This window comes from Ochotona curzoniae, unplaced genomic scaffold, assembly GCF_017591425.1.
Source record: "Ochotona curzoniae isolate NIBS_2020 unplaced genomic scaffold, NIBS_Ocur_1.0 contig_1014, whole genome shotgun sequence".
In the NCBI taxonomy this organism is placed as follows: Eukaryota; Metazoa; Chordata; class Mammalia; order Lagomorpha; family Ochotonidae; genus Ochotona; species Ochotona curzoniae.
The window spans coordinates 8,913,587-8,937,542 of record NW_024464920.1 but is presented as its reverse complement, the minus strand read 5'-3'; the positions used below and the strand labels follow the sequence as shown (position 1 = coordinate 8,937,542).

The following is a 23,956-nucleotide window of genomic DNA, read 5'->3' as shown; positions in this document are numbered from 1 at the left end:
TAGTTACATTTTAAAGACAAATTTGTGGGTTGCAATTGTTGCTCACTTTGTATTTTCCTCCTATATCTTATTTGTTCCTGTTCTTTATGTTTTGACCTCTATCTTATTGTATCTTTTCCCCATTTGCATTATCTATTCCCATTTGTTAATATCCATTCTTACTTCCTATTCTACTCTATAATTTTGACACCTACGTTATTTTTATGCATTGTTTTTCTATTTTCTTGCCATTTTCCTTTTTAATTCAACTACCTCTTTACATTAAATATTTGTTTTCCCCTAGTATATATGATTAAGTTATAAAACCATGTGTTGAAGTGAAGAGATTGAAAATGCTTTCAGCACTGGGCAGATTTGGCAAGAAGTTGTTTATTAAAAATTACAAAATAGTACTGCTTTCACTGTTAAAGTCATTCATTTCTGGTTTGAGAAAAATGATTCTATCCCCTGGGTAACCTTTAGCTACCTAGTCATATTGATATATAATATTTATCACTTCATTGGAAAAACAAATGAGATTTTTTTTTCTTTAAAGCTTAAATTGAGAAAGTTTTTCTGAATAGCTGAACAATTGGCTGTAATAAAATGGTATGTTTTTGTTTCTCTCTAAAGAAGAGAAACTAAATCTCAAAGGTAACAGCCAACTCTTAGTATTTTGTGCTATATTAATTGTAGAAATGAAGTATTGTGTTATGTTTGTAATCCATCATTTTAGGAAATATATTGTGTTATACTTGAAATCATTTCAGGTCAGTTCTAATCCTTTTAAAAAGTTGTTGCTTTTGGCAGCTGCAAGTTGACTGATAATTAGAGGTTGTTGCCCAGCTGACCTTGAAAGAAGTAAACAGTTACTGCTTCACGTTTCAATAACCTTCTTCATAGAATGTAAAATGATGAGGATTCCAGGATCCCAGCTTAGTTAGTCTTCCTTTGCTGGGCAGGATACAGGTGCAAGAAACGAGCTTGAGTTTTGAACTGAGGTCAGGAGCAGTTCCTGTGTCCAGGTAAAGATGTCTCCTCAACCCTTTCTCGTGACCAGCTGTTGATTTGGTTGGCTAAAATATTGAAAGCCTGTAGAACTTCCCAGACAAGGGAACTTCAGAACATTCATGGAGAAATGGAATTAAGAGGTAAAAAGGTGGTAAATGAGCCAACTGATGAAAGACCTCTCTGTAAGTCTGCCTTTCAAATAAAAAAATCTTTAGAAATTTCATTGAGAATTCATTTGCTAGTAATTGTCCACAGGCGTCAGTGAGTCATATGTCTTGATGGGTTAATTTTTTCAAGAAAGATAAGCGTTTACTGGATTTTAACTCTTCTGTGAATGAAGAGATATGAAGCTTGTGCTTGAAAGTGTCAAAATGCATCTCTGTTGGATTCTTCAAGTTTTGATAAATATGAAAAATATGCTAGACTTCATCATTTCACTTGTAACAAGCAATATTGCTAGGTAGCATGAAAAACCAATGAAGAGTTTACATAACATGCAATGCATCTAACATTTGAGTAATGTTTATTATCAAACTATTATTTTGATAAAATAGTAATTAATTAACTTTTTTTTTTTCTCATGGTAGGTTCTCCCTCTTCTTGCATTGTACCAATATCTTGTTTCTGGAATTTGCCAGGACCTAGTCAGAAACCTCGAGGCAAGAATTCTGAAGGTGTGTTACATTCTTTTAAGACATTTGATATTCCTACCTAGGAAGGCTGTTGCCATGTAATCATTTAATTCTAATAATCAGAGCCTGATTATAATGTTGTGCTATATTGTTATAAAACATATCACCATAATAAAGTATGAAAAGGTGCTGATTAGAAGGGATTCAATCACTTAATGTTTGGGCCACAGCTACGTGACCACTAGTTCTGTCTAGAAACAAGGCTCATTCAGCCCTAATCAGTCTGGAAATGACCAGTTCTGAGGGACAGCTCTTCTGGTGGAGAAGAAAGGAATCAATTTCTTTTGAAGTTTCTGTGATTTTATTCCCAAGAACCATCATGTTATGCAAGAATTTTTTTATACACAGGTAGTTGAATGAAAAAGGTCACACAGATCATGTGTGGTTGATCAGAGCCCTGTGTGGAATGAGCACTTGAACCGCTTTGTTCTCTCTGTCCATTTTCCTGGTCCCCTGCCTTGCCAGCCTCCATCTGTGTTGAACTGCGTGGCTTTGTGTGTGGATTATCTGAGCATCCCTGTTCTGCACCACTTCAAACTCTAGTGCAAAATCTGTCTTACACACACACACACACACACACACACACTCTCTTTATGTATGAACTCACACGATGTATTTACTCAAGGCCTTTGCTTCCTATCATCGATATTGCTGAAAACGGGGATGCAGAAGTTTGAGTTGAAAAGAACTTCTTGAAATACAAAATTGGGATTCTTACCTTCAGATATTCCTTAGCAATTGCATGCTTTTGCTTCCCATTCCACAGTGTAATCAGCTGTGCACCAGTAAACATTTCACGATAGGATCTGATTTACAGCTTTGCAGTTTATGTACATGGTTTACATACTCCACTGTGGCTTACTCCCGGCTGCCGACTAGTTGCTATCAAGGATGGGATCTGGACAAGAGGTTCACCATCACTTATTGCAGTCGAGAATTATTACACTACAGCATATTCTTTCTTCCCCCTTTTGGTAAATATCCCATGCCACTCTTCCCTAAATTTCTCTTGACTCTAGGTTGGGAAAATCAGACTTATATTTGAACTCTTTTATTCATTCCAGCCTTACTCTTGAGCCTGTGTTTTCAGATTCTAAATAAAGAAATTCCTAAGAGTAATTCTGGTGCTAACTACTTATATATTTTAACTCAGCAACAAATAATTTTTGTTACCATGAAAATTTCTACCTCCTGGGGTAGCCAGCTAAGATACTCATCTCCTACATTAGAATGCCTTGGTTTAATACCTGTCTTTGACTTTTGTCTTTACTTTCTGCTCATGTAGAATTTAGAAGGCAGTGATGATGGCCTCAAGTAATTGAGTTTCAGCCATTAAGCTATGAGACTTAGATTGTGTTCCTGTTTTCCCTGTGTGTGTGTGTGTGTGTACACACACATATATATGTGTATGTGTGTATAAAATATATGCTTAACCCTTATTTATTGAGCCTGAATGGTTTCTCTCTTGAGTTCTAAATTACATTTTTTAAAAGATTCATTTATTTTTATTGGAAAGTTAGATTTACAAGGAGAAGGAGAGACAGAAGAAAGATCTTCCATCTCTGCTGGTTCATTTCCTAAGTAGCTGCAATGGCCAGAGCTGAGCTAATCCAGAGCCAGGAGCCAGGAGCTTCCTCTGCCTGAGCCTCCCATGTGGGTGCAGGGTCCCAAGGCCCTGGGCCATCTTCCACTGCCCTTCCAGGTCATAAACAGGGAGCTGGAAGTGAACTGGAGCAATTGGAACAAGAGCTGGTGCCCTCATGGGATCTTGGCACATGCAAGGCAAGTATTTAGCCAGTAGCCCACTAAGCCAGGCCTTCTAACTTCCATTTTAAGAACTGCATGTTATTTCTTTCTTCCTCTCCTCTTAAAAAAAATAGTATCTCTTCAAGACTGCAAAATTCTTGAGGCTTACTGCTGTATCTTATTCATTTTTGCATTCCCTGTAGTGTTTTGAGTAATAAATTAATATTCTTGATATTCGGTAGTTATCAGATTGAGTTTAAAATCAGCAGACATTTATTTAGTACGTACTCTCCATATTCCCTTTAGTGCTCATTAGAAAGTCATCTAGAAAATGCTTGGCTAAAAGGTTTGTTAAACCTAGTGGTTAAGAAACAGGTTGAGTTACTGGTTCCTGTTTTTGATTCGGTCTTGTCTTAACCTTGTATGCATATGGGGCCTAAAGTAGCAAATGGGTGCTTTCTCCATCTGTGTATCTCTCTTTGTCTCACATATATATATATGAAATTACTTAGTGACGGTTTAATCCCAAAACAACACTTATTGAATACTTTCTGTTTAAAAATACCATGTTAAAAACTTGAGTCAAAGAAATGTAACCTGTCTTTAATTACCTTGCTTCCAAGGAATTGGAAACTGGGAAGAGAGATGAGACAGAGACACAAGGCAATGCCTATACACTTGCCCCTTGGCTGTTTTCCAACTGTGTCATGAGTTCTAATTCTCTAGGAACTTAAAAGAGGAGAAAGTTGCTTGGGATCTTTAGGTTTCAGGGAGTAGATAGTAGTTAGGCTTGAGAAGAGTAAACTAATTGAGCAGGAATGAGGAGGAAGAACAAAGTCTTGTTAGACCTTCGAGTACCAAATGTAGATGTGAGAAAGCTTTGAGTCTTCGGAGACGAAGATGGTTCAGTTCAGCTGCAGTGGACATTTTGAGTAAAGAGACTGCAGAAAACAAGAGAAAACAAGAAGGCAATGAAATGGAGAATGCCAGTTATCCATGTTTCAGTTCTAATACTATGAAGAGATGAAATGTAGGACTTGAAAAGTGAGAGGAATGAAGAAATTGTTTTGTCAAAATTGGGTAACAGCCATATTCCAGTCTGTTATTAACAGTTAAAACACATGGAGAGGCTGCAATGACTTTATTTATTTACCTTTACAGATTATTATATTGATCTTGACACAATAGCCTAGTGGCTAATTCCTTGCCTTGCGACTGCCAGAATCCCATATGGGTACCACACGGTGTCCCAACTGCTCTGCTTCCAGTCCTGATCACTTGAGGATGGCCCAAATCCTCGGGACCCTGCATGCATGTGGGAGACTCAGAAGAAGCTCCTGGCTCCTGGCTTTGGATTGGCTCAGCTCTGGCCATTGCAGCCCTGTTGGGGAGTGAACCAGCAGATGGAAGATCTTTTTGTCTCTCCTTCTCTCTATAAACCTGACTTTCCAATAAAAATAAATAAATCTTACAAGAAAAAAAAAGGCAAAGTCAGAAGCAGAGGGCTGGGAGGAGAGAAACAAAGGAGATCTTTCATCTACTGGTTTACTCTTCAAATGGCAACAATGACTGAGGCAGGGACAGGCCAATGACAGGGGCCTAGAATTCCTTTCAGGTCTTCTATGTATGTTACAGGAGCTCAAGTATTTGGGTCATTTTCCATTGAGTTCCCAAGTGCATCAGCATGTAGCTGAGTTGGAAGTGGAGCAATCAGGACTGTGAATCAGCACCCATATCGGATGCTGGCACTGCAAATGCCAGGTTAAACCAATGCACTACGATCCCTGTGACTACTATTAATAACACAGCAGGAGATCCAGAGTGTCAGCCAGTGAGGTAATTGGAACAACATTTTTGGTTGAATGAACATTTTTGATTGAGCTTTGTCTTAAATTTATTTCTCAGAATTTGAAGGCTGACATCCTGTATCAAGGACATGCTTCTGGTGGTGGACTTCTAGCTGAGTAATAATAACATGCTAGAAGTCATCACATGGCAGGAGTCTTTCTTCCTCTTATAAAGCCACTAATTTGTCATGGGAACCTGTCCTCATGACCTTGCCTCGTTCTACTCCCGAAGGTCCTGCCTCCAAATACTGTGAACATACACATTTTGGGATTAAGTTTTCCAAGTAAGATCTTTGGGGGGGATGCATCCAGAATCATAGTAGTTTATTTGCACTTGTCAGTCAGTTTTTGTCCTAGAGTAGCTTAAAAGCCACAAAGAACTGTAAACTCTAGTTTGGATTAGAGAGGGATTAATTATGGACTTTAGAGGAGGAGACTCATGTGATAAGATCTGTTATCTGGTAACAGTGTTGGGAGCAAAGCACGATAAAAGTAGGATCCTGCTGGTATAGTGGGATTAAAAAACTGAACTAAGGTTTTGACAGATGCAATGAGAAAGGGCAGCTGATGGATCATACCCAGGAAGGAATGACAGCCCCCAGGAGTTCAGGCTGCCTGACCTTTCTAAAGTCAACCGAGGTCAGTGAGTGGGAAGAGGAAAAAATCAGAGTCTGGAAAAGCAGACAATGGCCCTTTCTGACAAATCGAACAGCAATAGATCATGCTGTGAACTTTCTATGGTACAGTAGTGTCCTTCTGGGGGCAGCTCTAAGACCTCTTTATGATCAGCTGGACTGGCTTAGAACTGCCGGTCAACCTCCTGAAAGATTTATTACTCTTGACATATCCCACATTCCTAGAAAGGGTATTGATGCTGCTGCATTTTTGTGAGTGAAGGGTGATTTATGGGTCTTCTTTTTGCCATCTGAACCGTTTGTGTGCACACTGTTAGTCACTCTGGAAAACTGTGTCCATTATTAGCACACATTTTGACTGAAGAATAAACTGAAACCAGTGTATTCTTCACAGTGAGATGTAGTCCGTGAACAGCATTTTCACAGTTCAGACAGAAGTTCGCTAAGTACACACAGGCATGGAAAGTGTTTCTTCCTGGGGGTAGCGAGGAAAATAGTTATCCAGAAATCTGAATGAGATCAACTGTCTTCCCAAGTGCCTACTTTGATACCACATGGCACTGAATATGTTAGATTCCGAGGTGTTTCAGACAGGATTGAAGGGTTCAACTCAACACACAATCAATGTCTTCTTTCCCGTTAAAAATATTACCTTGATCTTTTATATTTTATTCATGTCATCTATTTTCTCCTAGCTGAACTTTCAAAAAATTTCCTCAAAGTTTATATACTCTGGAATGTCCTGAGATAGGCTGAAAGGAAAGCAGGAGTAAGCTGGGTAGGATGTGATATTTCTTTTTCATCCATGAGTATATGTCATCTCCATATGGTTTTGTGGTTTGATCTCTAATTCTACATTTATCATTCTCTATGCTCTACAGAGTCATTACATGTTTTCAAAATGTAAGTCCATGGCCTGGCACGATGGCCCAGTGGCTAAATCCTCACCATGCACGTCCCATGATCTCATATTGGCTGGCACCTGTTTGTGTCCCAGCCCCACTTCCCATCCAGTTCCCTGCTTGTGCGCTGGGTGGGCAGTGGAGGATGGCCCAAAGCCTTGGGACCCTGCACCCATGTGGGAGACCCAGCAGAATCTCCTGACTGTGGCTTTGCTCAGCTCAGTTCTGGCTCTTGTAGCCACTTGGGGAGTGAACCAATGGGAAGAAAATCTTTCTCTCTGTCTCTCCTTTTCTATAAATCTGGTTTTTCAATAAAAACAAATAAATCTTTTAAAAAATGTAAGTCTAATTAATGCCTTGCCTGCTCAGAACTCTGCAATAACTTCTTACCACACAGAAAATCACATGCCAAGTTCTGACTCTGGTCTGCAGGCTCGATTGGGCTTTCAGGAGCTACTGTTCACACACATCTTCTAACCTTCATCCTTTAATGTTCAAGCTCCTTCCTTATAGCCTATTTCTATAACTTACCAGGACCCCAAGACTACATCAGTTGCATGAGCTCTGATCTCAGGGTTTCCTCAGCAGATAGTCACATAGCTTTCTCTCTTACTTCATCCCCAGCCCTCTGTTGAAGGGCTCATCTTTGCTGCTGGTTATGGTTCATTTGTTTTTCTATTAAAAAGGCCAAGTGACAACAGAGAGACAGTGATCTTCCATCTGCAGTTCACTTCCCAAATGGCTGCAATAGCCAGGGATTGCTGAAGCCAGGAACCAAACCATCTGGGAGTCCCAGGCACATTAGGAGCAACTGGGTCAGAAACAGAGTAGCTGAGACTTGAACCTATATTCTGATTTGGAATGCTTGTGTCACAAGTGGCATCTTAACGTGCTGCACCACAATGACAGCGCTCCCCAACACCCGCTCTTTAGAGAAGCCTTTCCTGACTGTAGTGTTGAACATAGTAGCTTTTGTTAAAAGCTACCATGACTGTGTTATGTATATCTTCAAACACCACTTACAGTTAGTTAAATATGATTCCTCTGAGAGGAAGTTACTGGGCCACATGTTTGGGTTACTGGTCAGGTATTGGTTAAAATGCCTGTTAAGATCACAGTGCTTCAGACTCATGCCTCCAGCCTCATGCTAATGCATCGCCTGGGAGCAAAAGTGATCGCTTAAACAATTCATGTAGAGAATCTGGATTGAGTTGTCTCTCTCAGCTTTGGCTTACTGTGGACCTTTGGGGCATGAGCCAGCATATGTGAGCTCTTACTGTCTATGACTTGAATAAGTGACTTTAAAAAAATATGGCTTAGAGTATAAGAGATGTTCCATAAACATGTTGAATGAAGGAAATGAGTTTGAATAGGAGCTTTTTTCCTATGATTACCTGATTATAGTCCTTCTGGATTATATTCAAAATAAGCCAGGTAAATGTGTAGTGATCAGTTGATTAACGGTGCTAACAAAATGTCTTCAGGGCACTGATAGGATCTACTATCTACAGATGTAATTCATCATTGGGTCCACATGCATACATTATGGAGTAAGTCTTCCAGTTTGACTTTCTGCAGAGAACTGTAGGAGAATTTTTTTCTTTTCTCTTAAGCTATAATTTGCTGTGAGCACAAAAGATAAATTGAATTATTATTGAAAAGCTTTCCTTGGGCCTGGTGTAGTAGCGTAGCAGCTAAAGTTCTTGTCTTGCTTGTGCTGGGCACTGAATTGTATCCTGACTGCTCCACCTCCCTCTAGCTCCCTGCTTGTGGCCCGGGAAAGCAGTCAAGGATGGTCCAGGGCCTTGGGACCCTGCACCAGCATGGTGACCTGGAAGAAGCTCCTGGCTCTTGACTTTGTATTGGTTCAGCTGCAGCCATTATGGCCATTTGGGGTGTGGACCAGCAGATGGGAGATTTTTCTCTATCTCCTCTCTGTATATCTGACTTTCCAATAAAAATGAATAAATATTTTAAAAAAACAACAAAAAAAGTTTTCTTCAGCCATACTCCTTTTGCATCTTTGCTTCTGATGGATTACATGGTGCTTGGTCAATATTGTAAAAGGATATGGTCTGGATCAGCATCCTGCCGGTGTCTGTCAGCTTCTGTGTTCACTGTACCTGTGAACAAAGGCCACACAAATGCACACATCTCTCATGTCTGATAAGCACTAACTCACATTACCAACATTAACAAGAAAGTTTGGATCTTAGACAGTTGCTGATTTTTCCCACTCACACATTTATTCTTATATAAAACCATGCCATTAAAATCTCACTTTTTCTTTCTTTTGCAGGTAGAAGTCCTAACAGATTTAGGATTCTTTTCTGAAGCCTTTTATGAGATATGCCAGATATTTTATGGAAGAAACATACCATGTTCCATACCCTCTGGCTGTAAAGCTATTGGGAAAGTCAAGGTAAACCACCAAGTTTACTTCAGACCATCTCTTTACTATTGGGGGTCCTCCCGTCCTGCGGAAGAAATCACCCGACACTTGAGAGAGTCTCCAAGGCGCTTTATTCCGATCTTCCGTTGTGTCCGTTATGTCCGTTGTGACCGTTATGACCTAAAGTTATGACCGTTATGCTCCAGCCCCTCCCCCGCCAAGCCCCTACTTAACTGTCAAACCTGTCCAATCGGCTTAAAGATACCCAAGGCACACCAATCAGGGCAAAGGGCCAATCACAGGGCAGGAAATGGTCAGTGCCCCAACACTTTACTTGTTTTTAATTATTATTGCAAAGTCAGATATACAGAGAAGAGGAGAGACAGAAAGGAAGATCTTCCATCCATTGATTCATTCCCCAATTGGCCGCAATGGCTGGAGTCGAGCTGATCCTATTTGAAGCCAGGAGGCCGGGGCCTCTTCCTGGTCTCCAACATGGGTGCAGGGTCCCAAGGCTTTGGGCAGTCATTCACTGCATACCCAGGCCACAAGCAGAGAGCTGGATAGGAAGCGGGGCTGCTAGGATTAGAACCAGCACCTATATGGGATCCTGGTGCAGTCAAGGCGGGGATTTTAGCCATTAGGCCACCACTCCGGGCCCCATCTTTTTACTTTTGATGGCTGTTTTCTCAGTATCTCAGGTACACTTCCACAAAGGTGTACCTTCAAATCTCCAATGTTGTTTATTAAGTCTGGTTACAGCTAACGTGTGGCTTTTCAGAGATGTCATTTGCTGGGGGAATGGAAGAGTGTCAGTGGAGAAGGAACGTGGTTCTAGAGTAGATTTGGGCAATAGAATTCGGGCTCAGGGTTGCTGCATGCTATTTTATTGTAATTACAGTGGATGGTGTCATTAAGTGATGAACACACTGCCTCTTAGATTTCTAGTCTAACCTTTTAATTTCTTGATCAAAGTTGTCTTTCTCACCTCTTATTTTGATCTTTGGTTTGCATAGTGAATCTCAAAGAACTATAATATGTTGCTTAAATTTCTTTTTCTTTCAACGAGGCAAAAACATTCATTACATTTACCTAGTTTTGTTTGACAGTGTAATTTTACCTGGTTTGCTCAGTGTGCATTTGTGAACTGGAGACTACTAATGTCTAGTCTTAACACATAAATTAAGTCAGAGCAGTTGTTTTTTTTTGTTTTCCTCTGCTTCAGTTTTGCCCAGTCACCTGGAATCATCGGGCGATCTTGCTGCAAGCCCCTCTGGGACAGTAATACAGGAAACAGGAGGGAATAGGAGGGGGTAGCAAGTCAGTTTGTATGAAGGAGGCCAAATGTGTGAGGGGTAAGACTGACACATAGTATAAAGGCTGGTTGGACCCAGATGTACAGCAGCTGGGAAATGAGCTATAAGTCTTGAGAATCATTTGCCTCAGCTAGCATTATGTTTACATATAGTATGTTCATTACTTCGGCAGATTCCTCCAAAATGTACCTGCTTGTTACTTTGTGCAGCTGTTGTATTGTTGTACTGGGGTGTGAGGTCGTCTTTAGAATACCTCAACAGGGATTTTCTGTAAACAATAAGATAAAAATATGAGTGTGTGTATGTTTGTACATATGTATATATGTACAATATATCTATATTTCCTATACTTGTAGGTGTATATGTGTGTGTCAGTTCAACCATGCTTCAATTGAGAGGAGTCTATTTTGTTTGTTCTCTGTGACTTGAACTATCTCATTTTCTTACTTGGATTCGGTCAACAGTATTTTCTTGCTTGCGTCTCAGTCAATAGTTTACTTCAAGTGGTTTTCATGTTGTTAAAATCATGTTCCCTTCATAAAACACGTTGAGTGTCTCTTGTATACAAGCACTGTATCATGCATGAGAAAAGAGCAATAAAAAGACAGAGTGACTGCTTTCCTGCAACTTACTGCTCAGTGAGTGAGACAGCCCCTGAACATATTAAACATAGAAGCACATTTCAGGTGGTACGTTATGATGTTCGATTAAGGCCAGCTTGAAGGGATGGAGAGCAGCTTGCTGTTTTATCCAGGCTGATTGGAAGATCTAAGACATAAGTCTTGAGAGAAGTGAGCCATGCCAAGATTTAAGGAAACAGCTTTTTCAGTGGGAGAACTGTAAGGATGAAGGCCCTATAAGGATGCTGGCAAGACACTGTTGAGCAATAATAAGTAGGTCAAATGAAGTTGCCAGAAACAGAAGAAAGCAGGCAAGGATGAGGGGAAAATAGGTTAAAATCCAAGAGTGAGGCCATACAAGCAAGACCTTCTAGGGCTTGAGAAGAACTGGGGAATTATGTCAAATGAGACAGGAAACTGTAGAGGTTTGAGCAAAGAAATGACATGCTAGGATAAAAATATAGGAAAAAAAACACTTCATTTACTGCTTGAGGAATGGACTGTGGTTCAGTAGGAGTGTAAGCAGATTGGTTTGATGACTGTTGGAACAAGCTGTTGGTTGGGATGGGAACAGTGGCGGGGAGTGAGCAGTGAATTGGTTCTGTGGGTAGTGATAGAACAGAGCATGCTTGCAGATGCTAATTTGGACATGTGATGTAAGAGAAGGAGTCCAGGGTGACTCAGTGCTCAACCTAAGCCACTGGTAGGAAGCCTTTTCATTCAGTGATATGGGGTGTACTGATTTGGATGGGGGTTGAGCGTGGTGAGTGTGGGACCCCTAGTAGGTAACCAGCTGCAGGTGTACCACAGATTAGAGTAGGCAGGATAGGGTCTGGGACTTCATGTGGCTAGGATGGCTATAGTAATATCATCCTCGAGGTTTAAGATCATAGCACTGAAATGAAATCATCTGGGGACCCCTGGAGTTGATCCAGTCAAGTACAAGTCAGAGGATTCATATTTAGGTCTGACCAGGAAGATGAGAAGAAAGAGAAAATAGGTAGAATGAGAAATAAGAGAAACATTTTAATGGCAGTCGCTTTGACCAAAGCAAATATAAATGATAAAACTAATTCTTGCCTTTAATTTTCCAAGTTAACTTTTGTCCACTAGCTATTGTAAGATAAATGTATGTTGTGTGAATTATCTCCTAATGCATTCTGACTTCAAACTTTGTGCTCCCAAAGTTAATTTGTAGCTTTCCAATTTCAATGGCAAATTTTAAAGTATAATTGAAAGAAGAAGAGCTCTCAGGGTTTATGGTTAAAATAAGTGTCAGTGTTATTAGAATAGAGGCTAGTTATTTAAGAAAGGATTAATGAGTTAGGTTTCGCTGTAAAAAGAAAAGTAACTGAAGAAGTGTTACAGATTATTATTGAACTTCTCACAGACCTTTAAAAATTCTGTATTTCATCATTATACTCATACTGGGCTCAGCTCTTATCACCAAACTACAGTTGCATTACCCATTGTTTTCAATTCACACCAACATAGATGCCCTGTGAATTCAGTTACAACTCAATTCTCAGTGTGGTATAGATAGTGAAGACTATCTGCAAAAAAGGAAAAAAAAATTAACACCGCATTTCCTTTCATTGAAATTTTTGTGACGTGTTGAAGATCTAGAGGCAAGTAGTGGTATTTGGGATGTGATTCTTGGAAGTGTAATGAGCAAGTGGGAAATTTAGATCAAGAAGCAAAGAAATCTGATTCATCCAGAGAGCATTCATGAGAAGGTCATTGCTGTGATCTGCCAGGCTCTCAGAGAACTGGTTCTCTTCTCTTTCTTTAATGATTTTTTTTTTTACCCTGTACTTCTAGTGTCTCTGAACATTCTTTTTTATGATTTATTAATTTTTATTGGAAAGGCAGATACACAGAGAGAAGGAGAGACAGAGAGCAAGATCTTCCATCCACTGTTTCACTCCCTAAGCAGCTGCAATGGCCAGAGCTGAACCGATCTGAAGCCAGGAGCCAGGAACCTCTCCTACGCGGGTTCAGGGTCCCAAGGCTTTGGGCCGTTCTCGACTGCTTTCCCAGGCCACAGGCAGGGAGCTGGATGGGAAGTGAAACTGCCGGGATTAGAACTGGCGCCCATATGGATCCTAGTGCGTACATAGCCAGGATTTTAGCCACTAGGTTACCATACTGGGCCCTCTCTGAATATTCTCAATGGCCATAGAATGCTCTTAGGCGAACAGGTAAAGCTGCTTGAAATAGCACACCATTTATGTGTGATCATCTTATCCATGGAAGCTGTTGGAGACTTCTGTGATCAAGGGAATATATATGAGAGACATCAGTGTTGTTGGCTTCTACAAATGGGTAGCTTCTAAAAAGGGCCTTATTTTTTATTTTTTTTAATTATTCATGATTCAGTTCCATAGGCTCAGGGGTTTTCCCTTCCAACATTCCCTTCCCTGCGACTCCACTGTTTCCCCCTATATTATAACAATAGTATGGTCCTTCTTATCAGTCACAAGTCCATCATTCTGCAATGTAAGTGTGTACTAACATTGTAGATTATAGACAGTGGTAGAAATTTCAACATCCTATTGTGAAGACATATTTAACAGTTTCATTGGGAGGCCAGCTCCTATTCAGAAGTAAAGATTCTTACTTCAGTGTATCGTCACGGAATACTTGCCTCCATTATAAAGTTCCGCTAGCTGAATGTATATGTGAACACACACACACACACACACACACACACACACAAGCTTACCTGTTTATCTCTTGATCTTGTATTTTGCATGAAGGTTGCCTTATAAAATCAGAGAGAACATACGATATTTGTCTTTTTTTGGATTGGCTTATTTCACTAAACTTAATGGACTCTACTTGGGACCATTTCGTCACAAATGGTAGAACTTAATTTTCTTTGACTGAGTAGTATCCCATAGAGTAGATGTATGCCAGTTTTTTTTTTTAACAGTTAGCTACTCTTATTAATTTTTTTAAATGTTTTATAGCACAGTTTGATATGCACTGGGGTCTCCCTTTCCCCTGCCCAAGTTTCTTCCCTTCCCCATTGTTCTCCGCTCCAGTCATACAATAGGTGTCTTTATCCATTCCTCTTTGACAGGCAGCTGGGTTGTTTCCAGGTCTTCACAATTGTAAATTGTACTGCTGTGAAAATATAGGATTGGGCGTGGCGTGGTAGCCTAGTAGCAGAAGTCCTCACCTTGCACGCGCTGGGATCCCATAGGGGCACCGGTTCGTGTCCCAGCAGCCCTGCCTCCCATCCAGCTCCCTGCTTGTGGCCTGAGAAAGCAGTGGAGGACGGCCCAAAGCCTTGGGACAATGCACTTGCATGGGAGACATGGAGGACGTTCATGGCTCCTGGCTTTAAATCGGCTCAGCTCCAGCTGTTGCGGCCACTTGGGAAATGAATCAGCTGACGTAAGATGTTCCTCTCTGTTTCTCTTCCTGTGTATCTGACTTTCCAATATAAATAAATAAATCTTTTGAAAATATATATGGAATTACAATTCACTTTCTTGTATGCAGATTTCATCTCCTTTAGATATATTCTCAGAAGTAGGTTAGCTGGTCATATGGTAAATCAATTTTCAGTTGTTTTAGCAATGCTAGAAAGAATGTGACCTATTGATAATATGACAATCTCCTGTGGTAAATACACGAAACATGACCCAATGCAGTATTACATTTAGAACCAGGTGTATTAGAAGATAGCTTAAAAATGGAAAGGAATCATAACAGTTCATTCTGAATATAATTTTACCTTCAAACTGGCAAATACTTTATTGGCAAATACTTTTTTTGAGTGACAATACTAAGCATTAAAAATGCAATACTCCTGGCATTTCAAACAACACAGGTAGGCGTGTAAATTGAACCAGCTCCTTCCAAGCTTCTTCAAGCATTCTTTTTACCCGTAAATTGCAGTTCCAGGAATCTGTTCAAATGCAGTGCTCCCTTGCAGAACAAACAAAATAGTAATCAGTGTTATTTAAACCAAGGCTGACTGATGGCTCCTGGTGGGAAATGCCTGCCTTAGATGTATAACGCAGTAAAGAGGTTAGTGACTGTGCTACATTCCCAGGACAGAATACAAGGCACAGAATAGACTGAGATTTTACAAATAATTTATTGTTATTCAATTAGAGCATGATGTAATTTTAGTGAACATGGATTATAAACCTATGCTTTAAAATGTATATAAAAGAAACTGGTATGAAAGGTATTAAAATATTAAGTTGGCCACATAAAATAATTGCTGCTTTTTTATTAATACGTTACTTTTTTGACTAGAGTATTATTTTTATGGTAGAATGGCACTTATAATAATTTTAGAAGATCATACTAACTCATTTAAACAGTTCTACAAGAATACTGAATAATTTCTGTCAATGCTTTGTGTTTTGACAGATATTTCAGTCATTTGACTCAGGAAAACCTCTCAACAGTAAAGAAAATATACAGGTAAGGAAAACAGTATTAACAAACATTGCACATGTGAAGTTAACTAACTTTTGAGTCATTTCAGTCTTTTCGATTTTAGGAATTTGAAATGTTCTGTGGACTTTATCTCAAAATCCTGAGACCAAAGGTGTAGGATTAGATCACAGTAACCTGATTTTCAGATGGAGCAAATGGCAGTTATTGCTTTTCTTAACGACAGATGTGTATCCAACATGTTCACTTAGCTGTGACAAGTATCCGTCACTTTAATATGCATGTTTGTTACCTGCAGGGAGATAGATACCTTTGTAAGAAAACAGTTTTGTACATTTGACAGCAGCTTGTCCATTCACTGCTGCTTCTCTTCATCTCCTCCTTTCTCAGTTCAGAGACCATCAACAAGGGTTTGGGGGATAATTTTTGTTGATATTTTTTTGTGAATATCTCCTTTAAATTATGCAGTATTTTTCACAAGAAGAGAATGAGACTGTTTGTCTAAATGCACTTGTGTTTTTGGAGATGGGGAATAAAGGTCCTTGTCTTTCACCAGAGAATTTCAGATAGACGACAGAATAGCAGTAAGCAAGGTAACCAAATGGAATGAGATAGCAGCTCCTGCAGGATGGAGAGGCAGCTCTTCAGGTGGATCTGAGAGCCTGTGTGCCCTGCATGCACTGGGGTTTATATGGTTAAGGGATCTACTTCCTGTCATTTCTTTATTTTTCTTTTTTTTTTTTTTTTAAAGATTTATTTTTATTATTTTGTTATTGGAAAGGCGGATATACAGAGAGGAGAGACAGAGAGGAAGATCTTCCATCCGATGATTCACTCCCCAAGTGAGCGCAACGGGTCCATACTACGCCGGTCCGAAGCCAGGAGCCTCTTCCGGGTCTCCCACGCGGGTGCAGGGTCCCAAAGCCTTGGGCCGTCCTCGACTGCTTTCCCAGGCCACAAGCAGGGAGCTGGAAGGGAAGCGGGGCTGCCGGGATTAGAACCGGCGCCCATATGGGATCCCGGGCGTGCGAGGCGAGGACCTTTAACCACTTGCGCCACCGCGCCGGGCCCTATTTTTCTTTTTTAAGAAAAGATTTATTTATTTATTTTATTGGAAAGACAGATATACAGAGAGGAACATCTGTCTTCTGATTGACTCCCCAAGCTCTATAACAGGCAGAGCTTAGGCATCCTGAAGCTAGGAGCCGGGAGCTTCTTCCAGGTCTCCCACACGGGTGCAGGATCCCAAGGCTTTGCGCCATCCTCTCCTGCTTTCCCAGGTCACAAGCAGGGAGCTGGATGGGAGGTGGGGCTGCCAGGACACGAATCAGTGCCCATATAGGATCCAGGCACATGCAAGGTGAGGACTTTAGCCACTAGGTTATCACGCCAGGTCCAGTTCCTACCATTTTTTATTTCTGCTTCTTCCCTCCCTCTTCTGCTGGACAAAGAGCATCTTAGGGGTGGAGTTGGTGAAGTTTCTCCCAAGATTTTCCTATCCAATGTTATTACACTGGATAATCCTCTTGACACCTGGCCAAGAGATTCTGTTAGGATGTGTCCAAAGGGGGAAGCCTGGCGTGTGGGCAGCATCTGCTGTAGGGCTGTTTCCGAGGCCCACCTCAGAGGCTGCTCTGTTTTTCCTTGTGGAAACTTGTCATTGCCCTTCCTATCCTCTCACACATACGCCAATGTAAACCCTTCCACCCAACGTTGTTCATGTCAGTAATTAAATGCTTGGAACTTCAGTATTTGATGATCTAGTAGTATTTGGGTACCTTGAGAGCTTTTTTTTTTTTTTTAAAGTCAGGGTACTGTCAGTCTGTCTCCTTAGAAATGTTAGTGAACAAAAGAATTGTGCAGTTGTGTTCATATATATATATATATATATATACATTTCTGAAATACTTAGTAAGTTTTTGCTTTTAAAAAAAACACATTTATTTATTTGAAAGGTAGAGTTACAGGGAGAGAGAGAGAGAAATCTTCTGTCCTCTGGTTCACTCCCTAATTAGTCAGAACTCTTAAGCCTGAACCAGGTTGAAGCAAGAAGCCAGGAGCTTCTTCTAGGTTTCCCACATCTCAGTGCAAGGGCTGAGGGGCCTTTGCCATCTTGTTCTGCTTTCCCAGGCTCATTAGCAGGGAGCTGGGTCAGAAGTGAAGTGGTAAAAACTTGAGCTGGTTAACATATGGGATGCTGGCACTTCAGGTCAGGACTTGACCTGCATCACTGGGACTAAGATTTTGCATTTTAAATAATATTAGGTGACAGCATTCTGTTTTATTCACTAAGGTGATTGATTATTAAATATTTTTGAGACACATTTCTTTAAAATTGCTTTAATTTTATGTTATGTTACACCTATTGTGAAATTTGATCTCATCACTTTTCTATTATTGTACGTTTGATTTCACAATGTTGACTTTTGCGGGGGGATATTAAGTGTTTTCTTTTGTTACAACATCAGTATCATACTTCTAGGCAGTAACTTGTCTACCATGGGTAAAACTGACTTACCTACTAGCCTTTTCTAAGGGAAGTTAATCTTGATCCATAGTAAACACCCCACTCAATACTGTACTGCAGTTTTTTCTCTTAAAATCAGACTCAGTATCTTTAAAGGGCACCTAGGCTCTTACTTTGTAATGGCAAAATCAGCATTTCTATCATTATACACAAAATATTATTATAAAGCTTCCCATCAAATATGCCAGCTAAATAAAATAAACTGTATTTCTAGTTAAAACATTATTCTCAGTATGTCTTCCCATATACATTACACACTGATCTATGTATAGGTGAGAACTCTTGCTAAATGATGCCCTGTTCACCAGTCATATACCTCAAGTATAGATTCCCAGTAGAACCATAAGGGAGTTCAGTTTTCTTCATCATTATCTTGACTAAGGGCTACATAACTGCCGAAAGCCTTACAGAATGTTGACTCTTAATCAAGCTCCAGGTGATCCATTGCTTTTGCCTAAAAATGTACCTTACTTCATAACAAAGATATTGGAAATGAAGGAATAGTGTAGAAAACTCCCCAATTGGAGCAGTTGTTACAGAATCTCCATAGTGGGTCCACCAGCCCAGCACACAGCCATACACTGACACTGTGCTGCTAGGTAGAAGCAAATGTTTATTACAAAGCGCCAAACAAGGAGCCAGGCAGCTAATGTTGAATTCCCAGAATACTTAAGAGTAAGATCAGTGAATTGTGTAGTTCAACACTGGGCCTGAGCAGTGTATGATCAGCTCATGTGTAGGTCTCTAGTTGCTCTGTACTGACATTTGGCCTTCCTTTGATGGGTCATAGGAACCAGGCAGAGATGGGCTCCATTACATCTGGATCAAAGAGTAGCTTGGGTAACATTTGATCAGTGCCTGTGAGTTCCTGTTAGGTTCTCAGAATAGGGGCTCACACTGAGATGTTCACTATGCTAACTCTAGGGGCAGTTTGAGTCTTTATGATTCAGGATTCTCCCTGTGTTGCTCCCTTAACTGACTGAATTAATCTTCACTGAGGAACTGCAAGGTAAGGAAGAAATATGGGGTTTTATAAAGTCTACAAGGCACTGGGGGCAGAGACTCAACTTCAGAACCAGTATGAGGAAGATACAGATACATATTCATATTTCATTTGATGTTCCAGGACCTTGGGGGGCATTTAAGAATATTATTTCTTTCTAGTCACAAATGCCAGGATATCATAAAAGCAGTTCCTTAAAGAGTGATTTTTGATGTAAAAAGAATGTCTGTTTGATCATTTCTTTTTAATACAAAAAGAGGCTGACAGTATAATGGAAACCCAATTCCAATTAGCTAATTAATTAAAACAGTACTGTTGATCTGCTTAAGACTCTTCAGATTACACTTTGCATTTTCTACGTTGAGGGAGAGGACAGTGTGTTAAATAGCATTACTAATTAATCTTCTTCTGATCCTCAAGTGTTTGTATGTAATTGTCAAGGCTCATTAAATCACATTTACAGTGGGGGAAAAAGAGAAAAGAGCTACTTTATTTTTCCTTCACTTGCAACCAATGGGAAATGTCTTCTCTACGTGGAGTGGGCTGACCATTCTCCCAGTGTAGAGGTCTGGCTGCCGCTCAGACATGCTGGCTGCACCAGATCCAGCTCTTCTGCATTCTTGATTTCCATGTCTGAGAAGAGGTTGAAAGAAGGAAAGGAACAACATACACAGATCTTCCCAATGCAACTATTGCTTCAAACTCACCCCCAATGGGAACTTTCTATTTTGTTTACAGAAGGCATGTACTTTCTCTGTTTTCTAAAATAGATAACCTTGGCGTCAGCAGTGTTGTCTAAAAAGCTACCACCTATGGCGCCAGCATTCCATATTGGTACCTGAGTTCAAGTCCAGGTTGTTCCACTTCTGATCCAGCTCTGAGCTCATGTGCCTGGGAAAGCAACACAGGATAACCCAAGGACTTGGGATCCTGCACACATGGGAGACTCAAAAAAAAGCTCTTGGTGGGCCCAGCGCAATAGCCTGGTGGCTAAAGTTCTCCCCTTACGTGCTCCGGGATCCCATATGGGCACTGTTTCTAATCCCGGCAGCTCCACTTCCCATCCAGCTCCCTGCTTGCAGCCTGGGAAAGCAGTGGAGGACGGCCCAGTCTTGGGTTTCTGTGTACGTGGAAGAGACCCGGATGAAGCTCCAGGCTCCTGGCTTCGGATTGGCTCAACTCTAGCCATTGTGGCAACTTGAGAAGTGAAGATCTCCCTCTCTGTCTCTCCTCCTCTCTGTGTATCTGCCTTTCCAATAAAAATAAATAAATCTTAAACAAAAGAAAGAAAAAAAGAAAGAAAAAGCTCTTTCCTGGCTTTGGCCTGGCTCAGCTCTCTCTGGCCGTTGCAGCCACTTGGAAGGTGAACTGACAGATGAAAAACTTCTCTTTATGTGTCTTTATCTCTTTGTAATTCCAATCAATCAATCAATCTTTAAAAAATCAAAGCAAAGCCAAATAATCCTGTCATCTACCTTTCATGTTAATTCAACATATATTTGTTAAGAACCTGTTGTGTTCATGACACGACTCCAATGCTGTCCATCAAATCGGAATCTTTCCACTCCTTTCTCAGTTCATAGTCAGGGAGAATCAGAGCTTCTGATGGCCCAAAAGTCATAGGACCCTGCACCTGCATGGGAGACCCAGAAGAAGCTCTGAGCTCCTGGCTGCAGATGGGCTCAGCTCCAACCTTTGCAGCCATTTGGGAAATGAACCAAGGAATGAAAGATGTTTCTCTCTGTAAATCTGTCTTTCAAATAAAAATAAGAAAATAAATCCAACAGTGCACAAAGGAATTTGGAACCATGTGTTCAAATTTTGTGATTTTATTGGCCTCGTCAAATTAGTCTTCCTGAGGTCATTTTTATGAACAGACCTGGAACAGATAAAGTGCAAGTTGTTTGAAATCTGGAGACAGAAAAATAAAAAGAACAGCAATTTCGAATACTCTGCAGCAGGACTGTCTGGTTTAGTGAGAGATATCTTAGCCAGTGAGGTTAGAGCTATGTGAATGGTGAAAAGCAGTAGGAGATAACACGAGAGAGTTCAAATTCAGAAGGGTTTCATAACTCCATTGTAGACTTAGCTTTTAGCAAAGTGCGAAGCCATTGGAGAGTGTTGAGCAAGGGTATGGCCTGACCTACTTATGTTTTAAAGATATGCTGTTGCCACTATAGTGTTGGTTCTTTTGAGTGCCATGTACTATTCTGACAGTGTCATCAACACTAGCCAGTCAGTGCAGCCAAATTCTCGGCATATATGTGTCTGGGTGAGGGGAAGTGCTTAGGGCAGTTGAGTGGTGCTGGGTGAGACTTGGAATGTAATTTTGGGAATGTAGACATGTTGAGATGACCATCAGACATCTAAGTGTAGGAATTGGTTCAGAAGTTGGCTCTATGAGTCTTGAATTCAGAAGAGAGGTTGGAGACAGGAAAATTCCTGTGGTTCCTTTAGCCTTCAGGTGAAATTAAAAGCTTGAGCCTGGGGGCTGGTGCCATGGCTCAGAAGACTGATCCTCCACCTTCAAGCACCAGCATCCCATATGGGTGCCCATTCATGTTCTGGCTGATCTATTTCTAATTTAGCTTCCTGCTTATGTCCCAGGAAGGCAGTGAAGAATGGCTCAAGTCCTTGGGATCCTGCACCCATATGAGAGACCCAGAAGAGGCTCCTGACTCTTAGCTTTGGAATGGCTCAGCTCTGGCTGTTGTGGCAATCTGGGGAGTAAACCACTGGTTGAAAGATCATTCTCTCTCTCTCTTCTCCTCTGTAAATCTGTCTTTCTATTAAAAATAAATAAATTTTTACAAAATAAAGCATGGGCCTGGACATTCCAATATTAAGAGGACAGGAAAAGAGAAATCAACAAAAGCAGGCTCAAACAGGGTGGCTGGAAGAATAGGAAGGAAACCACAGTTATGTGGTAGCCTGAATCCAAGAGAAAAAAGCATTTTCAGAGGGAGAGAGTAATCAGCAGTATCATATTTGCTGTTAATTCTAATCCTGTGATTCACTAGGTTTTTGGGCATCAGTCGTTTTTGGATATCATAATGCATTTGAAGGTTGATTGTATGTGACAGTTTAAGCGACTGTAACGTTGAAACAACATGATACATGAGGAACAAGAATTGACAAATGGATTTATTGAAGTGCTGACCATTGGTGACCTTGAACAAAGGGTTTAGACGTAGGAATGAAATTGATTTGTAAACAAATGAAAGGCTTGTGATCAGAGTGCTGCCAAGTATTAAGAATAGCGAGGGGGGACAGAAAATTTGGGTACAAGTTACAAAGGGAAGTTGGGGTACACAGAGTTGTTTTTGTTTGTTTGTTTGTTTTTAACATGGAATAAATGAGAGCTTGGCTGTGTGCTGTTTGGAAAACTTTTGTAGGAAGATGTTTGTGATGAGTAGACCAGTGAGTGTGGGGTTGATGGTCTAGGTGGTGCCACCAGCCCTAGGTAGTAGGAACAGAAACAGAGCTGTTGTCTGTGGGTGGGCGGCACAGGGGTGGGGCTGGAGTGGGTCACAGAGTTGCAGTGGACAGAGGAAGGGCCTGCAGATGCTCTACTGTATTTCAGTTTTCTCAGAGAAGTGAGGAAGCAAGGTTTTTAACTGTGGAGAGGCACTTACGGGGTGAGGTTGAACTTAAAGGAAGGGAGGATATTGAGCAATTTTGCTTGTGTGATTGTGAAGTTTTCTCCTATCCTCAGTAGCTGCAGGCTCTAAGAAGGTTTAGAGTTGGCTTTTAGAATTGAGGTCATCATTTGGCCAAAGAAGTGTGTATGCAGAGACAGGGTTGCTGAGGGGATGTACAAGGAGGAGTTCCAATGATTGATCATGGACAATAAACTGGGCAGGGGAATTGCTTGGTTATCCATTCTTCTGTTCATATCTTAGTAGCTCTAATTTACTCACACAAAAGCATCAGTCCATGTGTGTGGCTGAATAGCTTTTACAGTTTGTCTATCCAGATAGGGTATCCCTTCCCTCACTACGAACACCATGTTGTGCTCTGGTTATGTGCCAGGGATGGCCTCATGAAGTACAGGTCAGAAATTAGAGGGAGTGACAAAGCATTGTTGAAGAGCTGGCATGGTTCTGTAAGCATATGCTTCTGATCAACTTGCCATCTATGGAACCTCATGTCTATCCCTGTGTTCCTTTTTTTAACACTACATGCAGAGTGAAAATAATGTAATATAATCTATAATACAGTATCTGGAAAAATATTTTATTAATTTGAATTTTTTCTCTTTTTAAAAAAATTTTTTAGGCAATTGAAGAATTAATAAATAAAGGCTTTCCTATAATTCTGGTTTCAGTTGCCCAGCAACATCTTTTAAATAAGTTTTATTTTGTTAAAGCATACTTTCTCGTAAGTGTGGCTGCAACAATAAATTGTATCCCAGAAACTTCAGTGAAGACAAACTACCGTGGACTTAGTGCAGAGCGGAGCAAACAAAATCTCACAAACTCGAAAGGTAATTGTTTATTTTTTGTTTTCCTTTGTCCTTCCTTCGTACAATTCCTCTTTACTCCAACTCCACTAATCCTTAAGAATGATATAATATTATTCTTCCTTTTTTTAAAAAAAAGAGATTTATTTATTTTAATCGAAAGTCAGATATACAGAGAGGAAGAGAGGCAGAGAGGAAGGTCTTCTGTCTGCTGATTCGCGCCCCAAGTGGTCTCAGTGGCTGTAGCTGGGCCAATCTGAAGCCAGGAGCCCAATGCCTCTTCTGGGTCTCCCACATGGGTTCAGCATCCAAAGGCTTTGGCCTGTCCTGGACTGTTTTTCCAGGCCACAAGCAGGGAGCTGGATGGAAAGTCGAACCACTGAGACACAAACTGGCACCTGTAAG

At 40.6% G+C, this 23,956-nt stretch overlaps 1 protein-coding gene across 1 annotated transcript in view; it reads left to right on the top strand.

The window, feature by feature from the left end:
* The window catches only part of CFAP54 (cilia and flagella associated protein 54), a 345,554-nt gene that overhangs the window by 161,973 nt on the left and 159,625 nt on the right, over nucleotides 1-23,956 (top strand). Inside the window, exons 46-49 of the mRNA XM_040980448.1 lie at nucleotides 1,578-1,664; nucleotides 9,112-9,234; nucleotides 15,533-15,586; nucleotides 23,368-23,575. Coding sequence (XP_040836382.1) covers nucleotides 1,578-1,664; nucleotides 9,112-9,234; nucleotides 15,533-15,586; nucleotides 23,368-23,575 — 472 coding nt within the window. The remainder of the gene's footprint in view (nucleotides 1-1,577; nucleotides 1,665-9,111; nucleotides 9,235-15,532; nucleotides 15,587-23,367; nucleotides 23,576-23,956) is intronic.